General features: G+C 34.0%; 1 protein-coding gene across 2 annotated transcripts in view; it reads right to left on the bottom strand.

Moving 5' to 3' along the window:
- The window catches only part of LOC111503294 (uncharacterized), a 578,705-nt gene that overhangs the window by 436,018 nt on the left and 122,616 nt on the right, over window positions 1–20,071 (bottom strand). For both annotated transcript variants that reach the window (XM_074175409.1, XM_023157565.2), the window contains exons 3-4: window positions 18,998–19,246; window positions 12,577–12,746 (exon numbers count right to left, since the gene is read on the bottom strand). In XM_074175409.1, the coding sequence (XP_074031510.1) occupies window positions 12,577–12,746; window positions 18,998–19,246 (419 nt within the window). The remainder of the gene's footprint in view (window positions 1–12,576; window positions 12,747–18,997; window positions 19,247–20,071) is intronic.

Raw genomic sequence — 20,071 nt, 5'->3', positions numbered from 1 at the left:
CTTCCATTTTGGTCTGAAGTATAAAGTGACTTTTCTAACGAATAATTTATTTTTTTCGATATGAAATATCACTCCATCACGTTCTCACTTCTTTGACTGGCCTTCATATTGGTTTCGATATTAATTCGGTAACTAACACAAACTGATTATATTTGTAGCTGGTTACTTCATTATAGAAAAATCTGTTTAAAAAAATTTGTTTTTCCGTTAACCAGCTGTCGCAACCCTACGAACGACCACCCTCAGAAGTCGAAACTTGTGCGAGCTAAGGATTAACGAGGTCTTAACTGTTAACGTGTGATTCCTAACACGGGTTGGACGATAGCAAGTGAAGATCAATCGTTCAGACTAGGGCTTGAACCACCGACCAACACGGCAGTCAATTCGAGTGAGTGAACAAAGCATCCACGCCGAACCGCTTGGCTATCGATCGACCAAAAGCATGAAACGAAAAATACCACCTATGCCAATAACTTCCTTAGTCTCTCAAACATCAACATGAATAACTTTACCATGCTGTGCCAATCTTCGTGCTGATTAATGATGGGAAACTTGTGCATTTTTCAAATTTCCGCACCTCAACCTTGAAAATTCAGACCATTGAAGAAAAATAGTTGTTTTGTTATTCATGTTTTGGAGGTGTTGGTAAGGTGATAATATCCGCTATCTCATAAGGTTTTTGTCGAAAAAACATTTCGAACTAATTTGTTTCTAACTTTAATGTTACTTGCTACCAAACGAGATATTTTACTACTGGCTGCTGTACTTCGTTGATGCCATATACTGTGGGATGCTTTTTTGATGATATCCAAAATTCTCTTGGAGCTACGAGTCATATTCAATAGTTGAAGTAAAAGCAAACTTGTTATTCTTTTTCTTTTACGAAAAAATTTTACAGATTTTTGGTTTTTGGATTTATTTCCCCAGTGACCTAATTTTCTAAAGAAATTGTACCCGGTAGGCTTTTTCTGATACTTAATTCTCACACTGATCTCCTCCTAGTTGAAAACGTACAAGAAGATTTTCAAAATGTATTCCTTCTATAATTTTATATAAAAGTATGTTGAAGTTATTGAATTTAAGTGTCAAACCATTCCTATGTTTTCAGACAATGTTCACCTTTGTTATCGGTTACAGTTACAAGTTTGCACATTTTTGCAACATACACACCAATATTTACATCTACCACTAGTTCAATCCCAAAATACACATAATCCACACATGGCCGTCGCCATGGGGATGTGGGGGGAGCATCTCCCCTGCTTTTTAGACTTGGGAAAAAGTTGTGAATTTTTGGCCGGGAAGATAGAAAAAAATAATAGTAAAAAAATGAATTGAAATTAAAAAAATAAAAATGAGAGAAAAGAAAGGGAGAGGTAATAAAAAAAGGAAAAGAACCAGAAGAAGGTTGGGGTTTCCCAATATGCATAACTTGGAGATCCTATACTTTGAAATTCTGAGTTGTTACAAAACTTCAGAAAAGTTTAATTTCTCCCAAGTAAGAGAACAGTCCTGAACAGTCCACAAATGTTTGTCCTATAAGGACATTTTCAAACGTATGCATTAAACTTCAATGTATAAGTTTGAAAATGTCCTGCAATAACGTTAGTTACAAATAAAAGTGGTAGAAAACATAGAAAGATGCAATTCTCTTTTCTTCATTATGCTATTCTAGACATATAACCTTGTTCTCTCGGCATATCTCGGATTTTAAATTTCTGTGCTTTACAGGTCATTTATTCGGTACTGTCGTATGCTATTTCGAGTTTCTTTAGTACGGCGACGTTACTGTTGAAATATATTTTTTCTCACGATTCATGATATCAGTGAATTTGTAAATTCTGGATTTATCATCAACTTTTTTTATCAGTTTGTCATTATTTTCATTTATGATGAAAACATTTTTTTGGTGGAAAAATTTAAACAAAATTTTTTATACTCTATCAATATGACATCCTATACCTTCATCATTGAAATCGCAAATCTACAACTATGTGATTAAGAAACAATATATGAATATCAGTTAATAATGAATACAACGAAAATCGTCAATTTCGAACATGCCCTGAAATGCCTTGTGAGTTTTGATCCATTTCAGAAAAAAATATACATTTTCTATACAATAAATCTGATGACGCTAACTAGCTTATCGAAACGTTGGTTTCGAAAAGTATTTTTGAAATATAATTTTGACTTGAACAGAAATTTTGTGTCAAGTCCTTCCCAAAAATGATTTTACCATTTCTTCAGCCAAAGAAGTTCCTGTTGATTTCAAATTTCATTATCTCAGACACTAAAGCATATTGATCGTTCTAGGCGATATAGGAACCGGATGTCTTATTCTTGCGTGTGAGCAGATGGTACCGGGAGAGTCGGGTACCTTCAGTTCCCACATTATCTTCACCCTCCTTTCTTGATTTTAACGATTTTCTCGTATTCTTTCACCGGCGTCATTAATCAGAAGAAAGCCATAAAGCCAATTTACTGTTTTGGCGAACTGAAACTGCCAATGCCACTGTGGCACTGTGGCATTCAATTATTCGAGTGGTACTTAAAACTAATTTCTGCTGTGTAAAATTTCAGATTCAAATAAAAAAGTTTTAAGTTTACTGAAGAAAATCATATTCAGTGTACGTCGAACAAGGTCTGGTGCCGGCTTGAAACTCTTTTCTTTGGTGAAAGCTGATTTTTTGAGAAATTGAATGAAATTTTCAAGATCATCCGTTAACAAATCCGTTGATGAAAATTCAAGTTCTTGAAATACTCATCCATATACATTTAAAATAATGAGCAACTGGTTTTTTTGTGAAGGAAATCAGAGTTTTTTTATCTACCTTTTTCGTTGTTTTACTTTATACAATCTGAAAAATATTAAAATTGTAATAGAGAACTTTATGCAGGTGTAGAAAGGGCAGAATTTTCAGTTCATCCCAGTAACTTATTGCAATAAGTTACTGAGCGTAAAGTCAAAGTATTCTTCTCAAAGAAATATGTTTTATTCATTAGTAACTTGTCTTATTTGATGATTATGATTTTATAATGATCATTATATTTATATTTCGGAGGCTTATATCTGCCTCCGTCTTCAAAAAATCTAATGAATGTTGCAGTTTTTCATTGGTTCGTTATATTTTCAAAACGTCTTTGATAGATATCAAAACACGCCTCTACTGATAAATAGAACATTTTTCCATATGATTTTTTTTATATTTTTCATATCGTATAAGTTGAAAACCCAAAAAAAGTCAATGAAAAACTATTGAAATGTTAATCGCTCATTTGCAAGTCTTGAATTTACACTTGTTTGTATATTTTATAGAAAAGATTAGTGAAAAATCTTTTTGTACAACTATCAATAAAAGTGACATTTTTAATGGTTGTCAAGAGTATTGAAAGATGATGTTTACAAAGTTAGCGAATTAAAAATATTTTTAACACTAGGGTTAAAAGTATTTTCAACACGATTTTTTGCAGAAGACTTTCTGAAACAGTGACCTGTATATTCCTTGACTTCATCATTGAAAACTTGCTCCACAGAGTTGACGAGTTCCATATTTTTGATTTCCCTTCTAGAAAGCATAAGAAAACGGTTTCGCTGAAATTTCCTTCGACGTTTTCAAGTCTACACCAAATAAGAAAATTAGAATATGCGATGGCGTACTACTGAGATGATTTTTTTGGTAGCAATTCAATTGAAGCTCTTCTTGCAAGCTCTTCAGTATCGTCAGGAACACACAATTCCTCACTATTTTTCTTCATTATGCAAGACGTTGAACACCAGCAACAATTTTTAATGTGACTTTAAACAAAACGCGTGAGCTGTAAACAATATTGTTTGTTGGTAACCAGGTGATTCAGCGTCACCTGACACGACCACTTCACAGCAAATGCGATAACATAAAAATAGTCAACTGACAAGAGAAGTCACTTACAAAATAAAACCTTACTTTTAACTACTGAGGTCGTACTTCACTAGCTCTGTACGACCTCAGTTAAGCAATCGACTGCATTTCTTTTGGCTCACTTTGGGAAAAATTGTTTTTTTTTAGAATTGGGGATAAGGTTATCAGTTCACTTCTGATATATATTGCCGAGAAACAGAAATATTAACTTTGGTGTGATTCAGGGCTCGTGTTGGGGCCTTTTCTATTCGTAATTTATTTGAATGCGTCACACTTATGGTTCGCAACCAATGATTTGAAACTCAATAAGAATGAATCGCAATACATTGTTTTCTCGTCCAATCGAATTTTGGTCAGCCAAACTGCTTGAAGTTACTTTCGATGGCCTAAATTGGCAACGATATCTCGATAGTTAATGTTGTGAACTATCCTCACATCTCTTATCTTCCCTATCCAATATTTTCGTTATGTGGCTGAACGTATGATTTAATTGAGAGTGTTCAGAAAACATAATTTTCAATAATGATCAGTTGTGGGATGATCAAATCGAGTTACCAGGTTTCTCATAGAGTTAACAAACACAATGCCTATAATATTATGTTCTATCCATTCATAAAAGTAGTTAATAGGATCCATGCACCTCATATATCCATAAAACATCAGATGTGTTTTCCACTCTCTTATCAGACACTCCAAATAGCCATAGCTAGCCAACCAATAAACAAGCTAAATAGTGTCGGACAACATCAGTAACATCACCTCGTTCCATAGTGCCTTATAAGTCCTGGCGTCCTCATCAGAGAAGGAAGAAGAAAAGTCGGCGGGGCATTTGTCGTGTTTTAACTGTTTGTAGGAGTGACAAGTGACGGCATGACTGACACTCGCAAGAAGTACCGCTTACTCGATTCGAACAGATTACATACGAGGGGATTGACGCGCGATGGACAGACAGAAGAATGAGAAAAAGTCGTGTAACTTAGGAACAGTCGTGTTCAGAGGTGAAACCCGAGTATCTTTTGCATTCCATTACTAGAATGAATGAAGTCACCTCAAAGGAAATAGTAAGCTGTAGAATAATTATGAACATAATACAAGACCTCAGGATATTGCATTCCTGATCGAATACGAGACTCTTTCAAATTGCTATTCGGCTGAAATATTAGTGTTTCCAACAACTGTGAGTTGGAGGTAATCATGATAACTCTCCCTATGAAGTCGCTATCAAGATGCAATTTTTTTGCGCTCTAGTGTCATCTTTTAATCTTCAAAATAACTCGTAAAATGAAACAAATCTTGCAAAAGTAATTTTTCAAACGACTCATTCTCGAGAATTTTATAACTGTTACAATTTCGTGAGAACTTCCAAATGTGAAGTGATTATGGCCCACTGATTTCTGATGTTTGTGTATTTCTATGACTACTCACTCTACAATCATATCGTTCTTTCCGCAAGTATATCTTGCAATATTCACCAAAATCGCCCTCATTATTGATTTGACAATTTATTTAGAAAAAATATCACAGTTTCTGATGAAGACAAGAAGAAACACGGTCTAGTGAAAATATGTGTAGCATACCAGAAATATGGAATAAATTATAATATTTCGTGATCGATCATTTTCCAACTGAAAATATTTATTTTCATTCACGTTTCAGCCATAGAGAATATATAGTAATATAGTCTCACTCGCTTGAGATGCGTTAACAAAAATCAGATGAGGCCTGAGTATGATTCTTTTGAAACATTCATCATTCATCTCACATCAAAATCCAATTCTATTAAAAATTTGTGTAAATAATCCACGTAATCCGTACCTTTTCGAAATTGATAGCTCCAAAGTTTTAATCCAGGGCATGACATGTATATACGATTCATGGAGTTCAAGTTGTAATAACTCAATAAAATTACCTTCTGTGAAATGGTAAATTATACAATATCTCCTGAATGAAACTTGCTGTTTCTCATATAGATGTATGAGTGATAATAAAGAAAAAATAATAAATAATGGTTGTCTTGCATTTTTTAACATTTTAGAATCTACAATTCTGCCTAAGTCTGCAAGACAATTGACCTAGTTGATAAAAACGTTCATGGTGATAAATCAGGTGGTACTATAGATTATTTATGATCCATAACCTATCTGGAATCATCCAGAAGTTGTGTGTCGACAAAATATAAAGGTTCTTGTTAAGGATTCTCGTGGGGCTTTGAATACAAATTAAGTGGCTGAGAAATTTCATGGTTCAGACTTGTATATTGTTTATTCCAGATAGATAGATAAAAATTTATTTCAAAACAATTTCGCTTCAAAAAGTCACAAGTTCCAAAATACGTTTGATGAGCGGAAAATATCATAACTCATTGTACGAAACATAAATAGTTCTTGGAAAATTCCAAAGTGGTACGGGCAGGTAATCATTAAGATAATAGAGTTATGAAATTAGTAAGTATCCGTGCTAGGAATCGCACGTTGAAAGATAAGACCTCATTAATCCTCGGCTCGCTCAAGTTTTGGCTTTTGAGGGTTGTAGTTCGTAGGGGGTGACAGCTGGGTAACGGGAAAACAAATTTTAACAGATAACAGATCCAAATACGAGTAATTCATACTCTTTCGGTGAGTGCGGTTAAATTAGGGGCACATAGAATAAGCAGTGTCTTTGGGTGTTAGTTATAACTTTGAGGAATTATAGGTGAGAATTTTTTTTTATTATTTGAGAAGCAATGTATTCATAAACACATATACCTGTTATTGTTTAGTATTCCAATTGAAAACGACTCTATACATACTTCGAGTTGTTTTTATATTATGAAAATTCTTGCCTTGAAAAGGGAATTTTGTCAAAAAATAATATTACGTATAGGCAAACCTACAAGATCTCTTTTCTTCATTAGATTTTTGTTACGAGGACATCTATGTTATATCTCACTTTGGAGATATGACTTTTCAAAAACTTATATATCCAAAGCGAGAAAAAACAAATTACAGCATATAACAACTATAATCCAAAATGTTTATCACGCATTCTAAATCTCTTGATGATTTACACCAACCAATTTCTAAATGAATGTGTCATGCAGTGACTGACATGCAGTGACTGTAGAAGTGTTTGGTAATAATATGCCAAGACATTTCTTCGAAAATCACGTATACCAAAGTATATATGAAACGGAATGTAAAATATTCAGAGAATTTCATATAATGACATTTCAGGTAATGAGAACAAAAATACGACTCAATTAACACTCACAAAACGCCAAAATAAATCTTAATTACATTATGCAGATATGTATTCAAATTCCTTTCAAAATGATCTATGACAAGTAGTTCGATAGAAGATAAGGGCATGACAAGTTGAAATACACTGTATACAATAACTGAGCTATAAAACTTTCCAAAAGAAATTGAGCGAAACATTCAATTCAGTTTTTGATGATGAAAAAACATACTCTGGTATTTCAGAGGAGTATTGACAATAGTAGGCATTTTATGTAATGAGGGCGGTGGGGGGGGGGGAGGGGCATTACAATACGATCTGGAATACAAACCGATGTATCGTATAATATTTTATTTCATTCTGTCTTTGTAATATTTCATGGATGAAAAGACCTTAATATTGATAATAGATATCCATAAATATGAGGTTCAAAAAAATGAAAATTATCAATTGTTATACAGCAGAGTATATAGAAAATAGGAGCCTATTTTATATTTACCTAATATTCTTCATTTATAGGGTTGGTTGAAAAGTAGTTGAGTATATGTACAACCGTGGATGTTTTGCCGTAATAAATATTAGAGACGAGGGCACACTGTAGGTACTTGAAGTTGAATTATGACAGTTCGTTTTATAATAAGTATATATATGGTTATTATTATAATCTTTGTTGCTGTCGATATGTACATTTTATACAGATGTTTAGTGAAATTTTTAGTTTTGTGTTTTTGAGTGAGAACTGGTCGAAAGTAAACTGAAACGTCATTGCTTTCAATAACAACAAGTGTTGCTAGGCAACTCGTTACGATATCAGGTACAATAATGTTCGATTACTGAACAAAATGAAATAAAGTTATTTGGACCTAATATCTCCGAGAATTAATTTCATTATTTGATGATTGGCTCGCCATAGTATTTTTCATCGAAATTTTGTTTTGGTTTTGAATATAATTAATACCACCTCTATTATAGAACGTAAGTAAATAGTGGGTTGAAATTTATTACACGGTTTTATCTTTATACAAAGGGAAGGAAGTTATTCCAGTATAAGTCTACCTGCCATTTCCTAGCACCTGCAATACCTCAATTCCTATTTTGAATTTGTTTATCTCCATTTCAATCAATTACTATGCCAAATGGCGAATCGAAACGCCAACAAGCCAGCAGTCCTAACAAAACATAAGCCACAAAGCAGATTCTTATCAAACATTCGGTTAAATATCCCTTCTTAGCTAAGTAACAGGTGCATCTTCGGGATCGCGCCCAATCAACCGTCATTCACCATGTGTTATGTCATAATTACAATAATTTCGATTTTTTACCGTCCCACCGGGAACATATGGAAAGCCAAAAACGTCTCGAGCCGCATTATGGGTTAACTCGTTGTTCTGTTGTTGAAAAGGGTGAATTAGTACTAATCAGATGGCAATCTTTATAGGAATTAAGAAAATCAGATTTGTCATAGTGACGAGCAGGTAGCATCAATGAAAGCAAATAGGTCAACGGATACAGACGTCAAACTGTAAAGAAATGGGTTCACATTAAGATTTAGGATTTTTTGTGTGTGGACTGAGGTAAGGTGATGAAGATTTTAATGAAATAAAAATGAAGGTAGAGAATACGTAGGAGCGTATTTATCAGTTTTATTCGAATGAACGAATCATAAGCTGGAGAATTAATCTTTTTAAAGTTGAGTAACATGCTCAGAAAATAAATAGAGAAGATTCAGTGTAACAATTCACTCCTACAAATAGATTGGAAACGTTCCCTAATTTTTGAATTCCATTATGATATACTTGCAGCCTGAGGATTGAGTGGGGAATGGGAATAACAAATAACCAGGAAAGGAATTTCTGGCAAAAAATAACAATCTGTACTGATTGTAGATGAGCCTTATTAGCCTTGAACAGACAACGTGTTACCTCAAGACTAGTGCTAGACTGCCACCAAGATTTAGCCAAAGCCTCGGTAGATAATAACCCTGAGGTGGGTTAAAGGGCACAACATGAGTAGAGGTAATAGCATTGCCGACTCTTCAGTCAAGCAAGCGACTGGACTAAAAATTTTAGGACCCAGTGATACCTTCAGCCTGATGATTTCGACAAATGCGGAACTAGGCAAACGTCACACCCATGCTCAATCCCTAAAGAGATGGAATGGAATCAAAGGATGCAATCTTGCCAGGATCACTCTGGGCGACCCTGGGAAGCTGGAGCCGAAGAAATATCTGGCAATGATCAGGAAAAACCTACAGTTAACAGTAGATTTTCTGACTGGCCACTGTCAACTAAGGAAACACATCCATAATATGGAGCTAGTGGACACAGCTCTATGCAGGATTTGTGAACAGAAAGATGAAACTGGCAGGCATATCCTATTCGAGGGTCCGGAGTTATCATCGATAAGAGAGTGTGTGGTAAGTGAGCTATCCACCTCTGGAAAGGACAGGATGGACGATGATCTAGGAGGACAACTCCTCGGGAGGGTGTACAATGAGTCGCATGTGGCATAAGTGACGTGGACCTACACTCACCGTAGGCAGGGATACAGATACGCTAACTTGGTTGGTGAAACGCGCGTAGAAAAGGTGTTCCAGTTCTGGCGTTAGTGCTAGTTTTGTATATCCATACGAGGTTATATTCCTTGTCACATTTGGGATTGTTCAATTAGTTCTTCTCCATTAGGCATCCCTTGTTCTATTGTTTTTCTTTTATAAATCTATAGAAAAGTCTGCGATGACTATCTTGCGTAGATAGCTTACTATATCAATTTCAATGTTTTAAAAATCGGTCACATATAATGATATAATTGGAAAGTCATTTCAAACATTATAATGAACACAATTTTGCTACTCTTACGTATTGTGGAATGCCTTTCGTCATCTTTTTGTCAATATTCAAAATATTTTCAGTTGCATCTTTCAAAACTATGGTTAAACAGCAGAATTATGGTTCAGTACTTATAATATTACCACACTTCGACACGAATACAAATTTGTAGTCTGTTCTGTACTTCTATTGAACGACTTCCATCATAGGGTGATGTACATACTTTCAATGAGAATCTATTGAATCTTGGTTCTTAATGTTCAATCAAACAACAGAAATTCCAATAATGATCTCTATAAATATAATCATCTTACTTTTTTCAACCAATACGTCTGAATATCAATGCAAATCTGTCGTTTTTCAAGCTTTCCGAAGAACCGAATAATCTTCAGTTTATGGCAAATCACTCGGTAACCTACATCCATTAAATGGAATGAATAATGAATAACAAATAAAAGCATAACCATATTCTCGCTTCTTTTTCTTTCACCTTCAGTGGAACAAGTGTAACCGTACCAAAAACCACACAAAGACGTGACTATTTCAATAAAGAACATCCCGCTAACTCGACCGTATCGAAGTAAACACCAAAGTCAAAGGTAAAGGGGTACCACAAGGTTACCCGTCGATGACATGTGGTGAACAATAAGGTCTCAGCCAGGCCAAGCATGACTTCTTGAAGAAGTTTTCACACGGATTTCAAGGAGCGTTACAGGGCTCACTACTGCCCCATATAATCAATGTTTCACATGGTACATCAAATAAGTAATTAAGAGTGGTGTAACAGTGCGTTATCTCGGACAAAAGATTTATTATGAAACATGGGAAAACCTGGAGGAATTTAAAATGCATATACGCAGTTAGAAAACATTGAAAATGCATCAGATTTTATCGTAATTGCATCGTTAGTGGTTAGTTGAGTCGCGGTTTGGAGTCACATTTGCATATATACAATATATATTTAAAGTGATTGAGACCTCTTCCGATATTTTGGATACATTGGTCATCTACATTGTTTCTATTCGGCATTTTGAAATTGAATCTTATTAAGTACAGAGAATAAATGTAAACATTGAACTTAGTGACAACTTTCTGTAGTTTTCCTTACATTTCCTTAGAAGTCAAACTAACTTTAGTTAAGAGATATCTCTCATGATGGTTTTTCATGATTTTACAGTTATATTACAGTTCATATAAATATGAAGTGATCGAGCAAACGAACCAAGAGCGTGAATCATCCGTCTCCAGAGTGACGGATGACGTCAGGTGAAGGTGAATGAAACTCCCATGGAAGCCGTCGTGTAGTTCGCAGATCATACATACATTACATATGAAAACCTAACCTTACCATTATGACGTTCTTGTGATGTTCTTGAAGCTGGATTACATGTCTTTGTCAATATCATTCCTTATAACTGTCCTAATGTCAATATGACATCGTTACTGAAGTATTTATTACTCTCTAGGTACAAGATTATTTCTTGTGTCGGAAATAATAGTTTTTTTCTCACTGCGGGATAGAAAGTTCGCTTTTCTTCTCCTTTATGCAGTACAAAAGTGCCTCGTTGTCTCCCGGTTAGATAACACCAACGCGCATGCTCATAACTTACTTTTCCTTTCGATAACCTAGCGACGAATTGTTAATCAAACTGTCTAATGCAACTTGAAATACCTGACGACAGTTATATTTTTAATTTATGATTGAAAAACGCTAAATCAACGAAAGGATCAAACATTCCATCCCGCAGTGAGAAAAAAAATAGCATACGTACCACGGGTGAAAAGTAGGCCATCCTCGCCCATGATTTTGTCAAAATTTCGCGGACGAGAATGCCATACTTTCCTCCCGTAATATACTTTTCTATGTATCTTCCTGAAAATTTTCATCGTTCACAATATGAAAAATTACTCAAACGAAAGTTTGCAATACGTAATATTCCGTTAGCAAGAGTATTAAATATTCATATATACTCTCTTCGTCTTCACTTCAGTGTTTTGCAGCTAACATTAGTTCATCATGGAATACATTTCTATGAGGATAATTGTTGTCCAAATTCATTTCCTGAAATTTAGAGGACTAGAATGCTCATTCAGGAATTTTGATGCGAAAGATCAAAATGGGAAATTTACTGAATATCAGGTTCATAAACAGCAGAAAATTGTCAGAAATTTCCATTGTTTCAAAAAAGTAATACTATGAAATTGCTGTTATCACATTATTTTTTATTGAAGTATCTCCGAGAAAAACCGCTTGGAATGTCGCTCAGAAATTAAGACTCCAATAGATCAAATTGATTTCCTTTCCTCTAATATTCGATTGAGAACCTTTCACGAACGATATCATACTTATTTTTGTCCAAAAATGTTTTCAATAGAATGAAATATATAGCATCATTCAATATGGTACAGGTGGTTCTAACTACGATTGAATTATAGATATCTATATAGGTTTTCATATATTACTGGGTTTCAGTTTTGTCAAATCCATTGACGGTTACTGTCAAAGGCACTTATAGTTGTTTGTTCGTATGTAACAAAAATTCAGAACTCCCATAATAACCGGATTTGATTGTCTATTCTTACCACAATCAAAACATTTTTATCGTGTGAAAATTCAAATCCCGGCCTACCTTGATGTGCGTCATGCGATGATAGTAGAGGTTAGAAGAAGCCGTGAACCGTTTCAGGCAAACAGGACATTGGTGTGGTTTTTCTCCGCTGTGGATCCTCCGGTGTGTGTTCAAGGACGATGATGTACTGAATCCTTTGCCGCACACCATACATACGTGAGGTTTTTCTCCTGAAATATGGAAAATGTTTCAGTATACGGATTCGCTGAATTTCTGAAATATTAAATTTTCAATAAATGATCATTTATCGAAAATGTGTTGGTTTCAGTAATGAAACCTCAATACAACTGTCTCAGTAATGATAAAATGTTGAAAAGTGTCGAAAGTTTTTTAAGCAAAAAACAGGGGTACCTAATATTTACTGCATGATATAACTTTACAATGTCGCCGCCTAAAAAACGCCGCATGTGATATTTTTCACAGAGTCCTCGCTATTTTCAATCTGAACGCAGTGCCACTTATTTCTCGGATAGTTTTTCATCACTTGGGGTGCGTGATAAAACATGACAGCGATAATACTAGCGAAAATGACAACATTGTTTCTCAGATAATTGTTCACATTGGAGAAACGTAAAATGTTAATACACTGTTGGTTGCTGGGATACGGAAGAGGAGACGGGCAACATATTGTTATTATTTGTTTCTTAAAAACTACGACTTTGAAACTCGAAATTTCGACTTTAATCTCGAAATTTCCAAATAGAAGTTGTAATATTAAAATTACTAGATGAAAGTCAAAATTTTGAGATTGAAGTAAACATTTTTCAAAGCCGTAGTTTCGAACTTGTAATGCACTGTTTGGAACCTTTGGTGTAGTAATGACTATTACTGAAGTTTTACATGTGTTTCAATCAACAAGTGATCATCTTCAAGAGGAATATTAAAGATTGAAGGAGTTTACAACACCAAATCGTTATTTTTAACACCTCGACATGTGTCACTTCGTGATTGAAATACGTGTCGAGCTGTTGAAAACAATAGTTTGGTGTTGTAAACTTCTTTAATCTTTGATAATCCTCTTGAAGATGATCACTTGGTGATTGAAACTCGTGTAGAGGTATTGAAAACAATAGTTTGGTGTTGTAAACTCCTTTAATCTTTAATATTCCTCTTGAAGATGATCACTTGGTGATTGAAACACGTGTTGAGGTGGTGAAAATAACGGTTTGGTGTTGGAATCAAGCTCCAGTAATAGTGATTACTACACCGAAGGTTCCAAACAGTGCTATTAATGGAATTCAATCCCAACACCAAGCCGTTATTTTTAATACCTCGACACGTGTTTCAATCACAAAGTGATCATATCATCTTCAAGAGGAAGATCAAACTGTTTAAACTGAGTTTAAACCGTTTTTTTAATACTTCGACACGTGTTTCAATCACCAAATGATCATCTTCAAGATGAAGATTAAACTCCTTCAGTCTTTAATCTTCCTCTTGAAGATGATCATTTGGTGATTGAAGCACGTGTCGAGTTGTTAAAAATAACGGTTTGGTTTTGGGATTGAACTTTAGTAATGTATTATGTTTATAATATGTTTTTTTCCGTTAACCCGCTATCGCAGAAGCCGACACTTGTGCGAGCTAATGACTAACGAGGTCTTACCTTTTAACGTATGATTCCTAACACGAGCTGGACGATAGCAAGTGAAAATCGAGCGTTCAGTCTGGGGCTTGAACCATCGACTCACACATTGGCCGATTGACTGAGTGAACAAAGAGCCCACGTCCAACCGCCCGGCTACCGACTAGTAATAGTCATTACTACACCAAAGGTTCCAAACAGTGCTATTACTGGAGTTCAATCCCAACACCAAACCATTATTTTCAACACCTCGACACGTGTTTCAATCACCAAGTGTTCATCTTCAATCTTCCTCTTGAAGATGATCACTTGGTGATTGAAACACGTGTCGAGGTTTTGATAATAAGGGTTTCGTGTTGGGATTAAACTCCTTCAATCTTTAATATTCTTCTTGAAGATGATCACCTGGTGATTGAAATACGTGTCGAAGTGTTAATAATAACGGAATTAAACTTCAGTAATAGTTATTTCGAGATTTAAATCGAGAATTCGAGTTTCAAAGTGGTAATTTTCATGAAACAATAAATAATAAAAAATATGTCACCCTTCTGTGCTTCTATAGTAGGATGCATTTTTGTTTCAAAAATGTTTTTACACCAACTTAGTAGCTCCGACGTTGCCGCAAGAGTGTGCCAATTGTCAGTCTTTCTATTTAGTTGAACATCAATGGATGCTTGATGTTGCCAACACTATCAGTTTTCATTAGAATCAAGTCAATTAGATTATCGCAAAAATGCTTTACTGATATGTGCTTTTGTTTCAGAGATTCTTGTATACAAATGTAGTAGCCTTGACGTTGCCGCCAGATTATGTCAAATTTGAAAAAATATCTTGGTGGTTAATTAATAAATTCAATCTGTTATTGTGTTCCCTGTTATTTGGGTTATTAGGCTGGGGGGAATGTATCCATACTATTTCATTTCACTTTGAGATAGTTCCACTCCCAAATGAAACTTCAGTATATTTCTTCTCTACTTGCCATTGAAAAAATGCATTATACCAAAAAGATGAGTGCATGGAATAATCGCTAGTCCACTTGCTATCGAAAATAAAATCATGAATACATTCTGTGCTACTTTTATGTTTGTTAATATTATTAGGGATATTGCTGGCAGTATCATCTTTTATAACCATTATTAAGCTATTGAACAAAAAGTAGCTTCTCGTATTACATTACGAAATAACATTTCTCGTTTCCTTCATCAATGTTTTGATGTGAACGAATATAAAAAGTAAAATCAATCTTTGCTCTGATCATTCCTTTCATTAACGTTCATTATCACTGTTTCAGCATAAACGGACATATGGACAAAATGATCACCTTAGCAAACAAAATGTATGCGTTTTCAGTGAGACAGAGTGGAAGTTTTTGGAATATTCAAACATTACGTAAGAAACAAATTAGGAATATGGTGCACTGATAAGTACCTATTCTATCCACCCCACTTATGTCGTCAATATGGAACGCATACAGAAGCGATTTTTGATATTAAAAGTCTATAAAATGAGTAAAATTATCCTGAGAGAGGAATTTCTTATTAAAAAACAATTATTCAATATTGATTGAAACTAAAATTGAATTCATTTTATGAAACAAAAAACACCACACTTTTCGATTACTGTGGAGGAACTGATGTCAAAGAAGACCTTCAGTTTTTAAGTAAGTATATCTAATATTCACCAGCACGCGATATCCATTCGTCCTTGAGAATGTTTATGAAAAATATACAAGCCAATAAAAATAGATAAAATAGAGACGAAATTTATTTCAAGATATATAATCACGTTTTTGTTGGCCAAACAATACGTTGAGTTAGTCATATTCTTATAAAATTACTGATAATTGGTTCACATGATTAAACATGCGATAGACTATCTAAAGTTCAGTTTTTGATCCTTATTATAAAGTATTCAGTTGAATATTATTTTTTGTTTGGAGTAATTTTCTGTTCTTTCTTTGAAATTTTGAAATCACATCAATTACTTGAAAAAGTTGAGAAAAATAGAATACAAACTTTGTTTTCAGATGAAAAAAAAATAACAGTTTCAACATTTTGCTACTGTTACCGTTCGTTATACTTAGAAATTGTATATCAAATATAAAAACTTCTCAAATTTGTGTTCTTACATTAATTGTTATATTCTACAGGTAACCATAATTGGGACTACCTCCAAAAAATTACCTAAACCTCTACCTAAAGTACCTGCTCAATTATGATCACCTGAAGCACATTAACCTCACATCTACATCAATAATAATTCTTTCTCGGTTTTTGAGAAAACAAGTTCAATAATGGTGATCTATTCAAATCTAGTTGGTCATTCATTAGAATGTTTGAATTTTTGAGTTTATTAGTTTCCATTGCTTCCAAATGATTCAATTTCAAACCTTTATTTTCTATGTGCAAAATTTCGAACTCTTCGTTGAAGATATGATTTTCTTCTAGAAGATGGTTTGAATATGTTTAATTTGTTTTCTTATTTACATAGCTCGTATGACGTTCCTGGATTTGATTCCTAAATGTTCTGCCAGTTTGACCAATATATACCTTAGGGCACGTTCCACACTTCAATTTATATACTCCTGATTTCTCGAATTTTGATGTTTTTTCTTTACTATTTTTAACTAACTTTCCCATCGTATTACTTGTTCTATATGCAGTTTTAATATCTTGCCACTTCTTCCGTTGATTGTCCAAAATACATTGAAGCTCTATAATTTTGATTATCTACCTTATCAATAGGAAAAACGTCTCGAATCGCTTTTGCATAGACTTTCTTGGCAAGTATTTTGTTTAATAATTCGGCATTAAACCCATTGTTAAGCGCAATTTGCGGTTTATTCAATAGATAAAATAAAGGTTTGAAACTGAGTCATTTGGTAGCAATGGAAATTAATAAACTTAAAAATTCAAACATTCTAATGAACGGCCAACTAGATTTGAATAGATCACCATTATTTCACTTGTTTTCTTAAAAACCGAGAAAGAATCATTATTGATGTAGATGTGAGGTAATATGCTTCAGGTGATCATAATTGAACAGGTACCTTAGGTAGTGGTTGGGGTAATTTTTTGAAGGTAGTCTTAATTATGCTTACCTGTCGTTTATAAATAATTATCTAAGAACAACTTGAAGTATTCAAATCACTTAACAAAGCTAATGGGCTTGCGAAACAAGTGATATATTTTTCAAATAAAGTTTGTGTAGATCAAATCGTGTGCTGTAGTTTTTGAAATTACTATGGATCTTCATCAAGTATGAATTCAAAAGTGGAGACCTAAATTCCTTCCTCACTAATACTTTCTAAATGTTTGAATCTGAAAAATTAAATTCGCAAAGTGCATGTGTAACCTTGGTAATTTGTCTTCATAATTTTTGTGTTCACCCAAATTTCTTAGTATGTACCTTAGTGATAACTTCAAAGCGGTTCAGAAATAAATCTACTGGGAAGTTAATTTCCATTTCTATTTTTCAACAAAAACTTTGTTAATTAGCAATATCATGAGAGCCAACAGCATGATAAAATCACGAGTACCTATGTAAGATGAGTGGTTTTATTTACTACTGGTTGCTTCATCGGTATCGCTCAAATATAACAAAGTTTGAGTTTGAAAAATGGGCATTTATCTGAGAAAATTTTTAGGACGATTGGTATCCGTGAATATTATTTCCTGAATGAATTCATGAATGAAAATGAATTCATCGTTATGAAAAAAAAAATCGATTGTCAAATTGAATGATTTCCGTTACGTGAATATAGAAAAAATATCCGCAAGAACATTCGTTTGAAAGTACAATGTACCTACGTGAGTATGTGAATGACCAACCTCGTTAACCTGTATCTGTCAATAATAGTAGACATAATAACTTGATGCGGCTGAATGCATAACTAATACGACGCGTTTTCTTTTCGATTTTATTGAAATTCAGAGAAACATTTGCATTCCAATTTCAAATATCTTATCATACGAATAACTTTCGATTATTGTTTGTATGCAAGGAAGAGTTTGAATTGAAGGATTCTTATCTCATTTTCGAGAGAGTATGTGAATCGATTAAAAGTGCCACTTCATTTCATTTCAATCTCTTGCATCTGTTCATTGTATTGATGAGTTTTATTTGATTTACATATTGATAAGAGATATCTCATAACTAGGATATCAAATTGAACCTGTGAATTTCTGTAGAAGCATGTATGCGAAGTTGCTATATTCAGGAAATAATATTCTTAATACATCTCTGTGGCTGACGGTGTTATTGAAACTATCAAAAAGAGTGAAAATCTATAAGGTTGTTAGTCTTCATTCGCTTTTCGCTACTTCATTCCAGTTTTGTGAAACAGTTTAATTTCTGTGTTTATTTGTCAAATTAGATGATACTGAAATGAGCACCGATGTCCCTGAAGAAACTGAGAGTATACCTGATTGATATTTCGGCTAAAGATTATGAATATAGCAGGGTGTCGAATATGCAAGTACATTTATACAACCAGTTAATGAATATTCTAGTATTCATGTTCATTGGTATTTGAAAATATGTTTTATCAAATTCTGAGAAAAGTTATTATATTTACTAATTTGTATTCGTCGCGTCGTCGTGTTCGTTTTTGAACAAAAATCAAAATTCCTATAAATTTTTTTCGGTTTGTAGTAATTTCACGTTACTCAAAATCTAAAATCATATATAAAAATTACAACAATATTTATCAAATACGTTTACAAGTGGTCTAACAATAATTCACTTCTATCCCTGTCGAGTGAATTGTCATGTCGGTATATCTCTGAAAATACTTTAATCTCTGAAAATACTTTGGCCATCGTTGTTTTTACTCACCCGTATGTGTTCTCATGTGCCTTTTAAGTAAAGAAGGTCTGTCAAAGGCTTTACTGCAGACTCCACATGGTAGTAACGTCCTCTCCCGTGGCCTTGCTCTAGGGGTGGGTACTGTCGTTTCAGGTAAATCTCCTTGCGAACTAGCTGCTGAACTGTCTCCGGAAACAGATTTTCGTTCGTCTTCAGCCGAAGGAGGGGACCCTGTTAGAGCCCTTGATAGGAGAGACATAGATAGATCGAGAGGTGAGTCTGAAATGAAAGATGAGAGCTTATAAAGAATGGATGATGTTGAATATAGATCATTTGTAGTCAGAGCTTGACTAAAGATGTTTTATAGCAGAATTATTTCAATCATGTATGTGTTTGAGAATGCAGCAATTCGAAAGGTTCAACTCCGTACACGTCGAATTCCACTGTACAAGAACTCTTTTATTTGGAGAACTGCGTTTATGTGAAATGAACTTTGAGACAACGTTTTTCCAAATGGATTAAATCTCTAGCGATTCAAATCCAATGTGAATCGCTTCTTTCTCACAGGCACCGCTCTTAAAGCGTCTTAAGGATTTTCCTGTGGTGCTTCTGGTTTTGGAAGAAAAAAAATCTTAATTAAAACCCGCGGTGGTTTTACATTTGGGTAGATGGAAACATACATTTTTTATGATTACGTCTGCTGAGGCGAATGTCATCATTCAAGTCATATCCTGATGATGTAGCTAAAACATTTTTTAGTCATTTGATGATGCTTAAAACTTGGTTAGCAAAACGAGAGACGAAAGTCGGTAATTTCGACGTGTGGTGTGGAAAAAAAAATGTTCAAAAGATTCATTTCCGACAAAGATTTTAATCATCAAAGTAGACATGACAAATCGGTGGACTTTGATTTATGATATATTTCGATGTAAATTCATTACGTCCTTTCTACTTATATATGTATCGGTAAATATTTGGTATTTTTAGTTATATTTGAAGATTAGTGTGAATTTCAAGAATATATTTATATTTTTCTTCATTAAAGTGTAATGAAATAAGTTAATATACTTTGATTGGACTAAAGTAAATTAATAAACTTATTCA

The sequence above is a fragment of the Leptinotarsa decemlineata genome, unplaced genomic scaffold (assembly GCF_025532065.1).
Source record: "Leptinotarsa decemlineata unplaced genomic scaffold, Ldec_3_MD MMD2_tig00001019_RagTag_RagTag, whole genome shotgun sequence".
In the NCBI taxonomy this organism is placed as follows: Eukaryota; Metazoa; Arthropoda; class Insecta; order Coleoptera; family Chrysomelidae; genus Leptinotarsa; species Leptinotarsa decemlineata.
The sequence above is the reverse complement of the archived record's forward strand: the minus strand, read 5'-3'. Positions and strand labels throughout refer to the sequence as shown.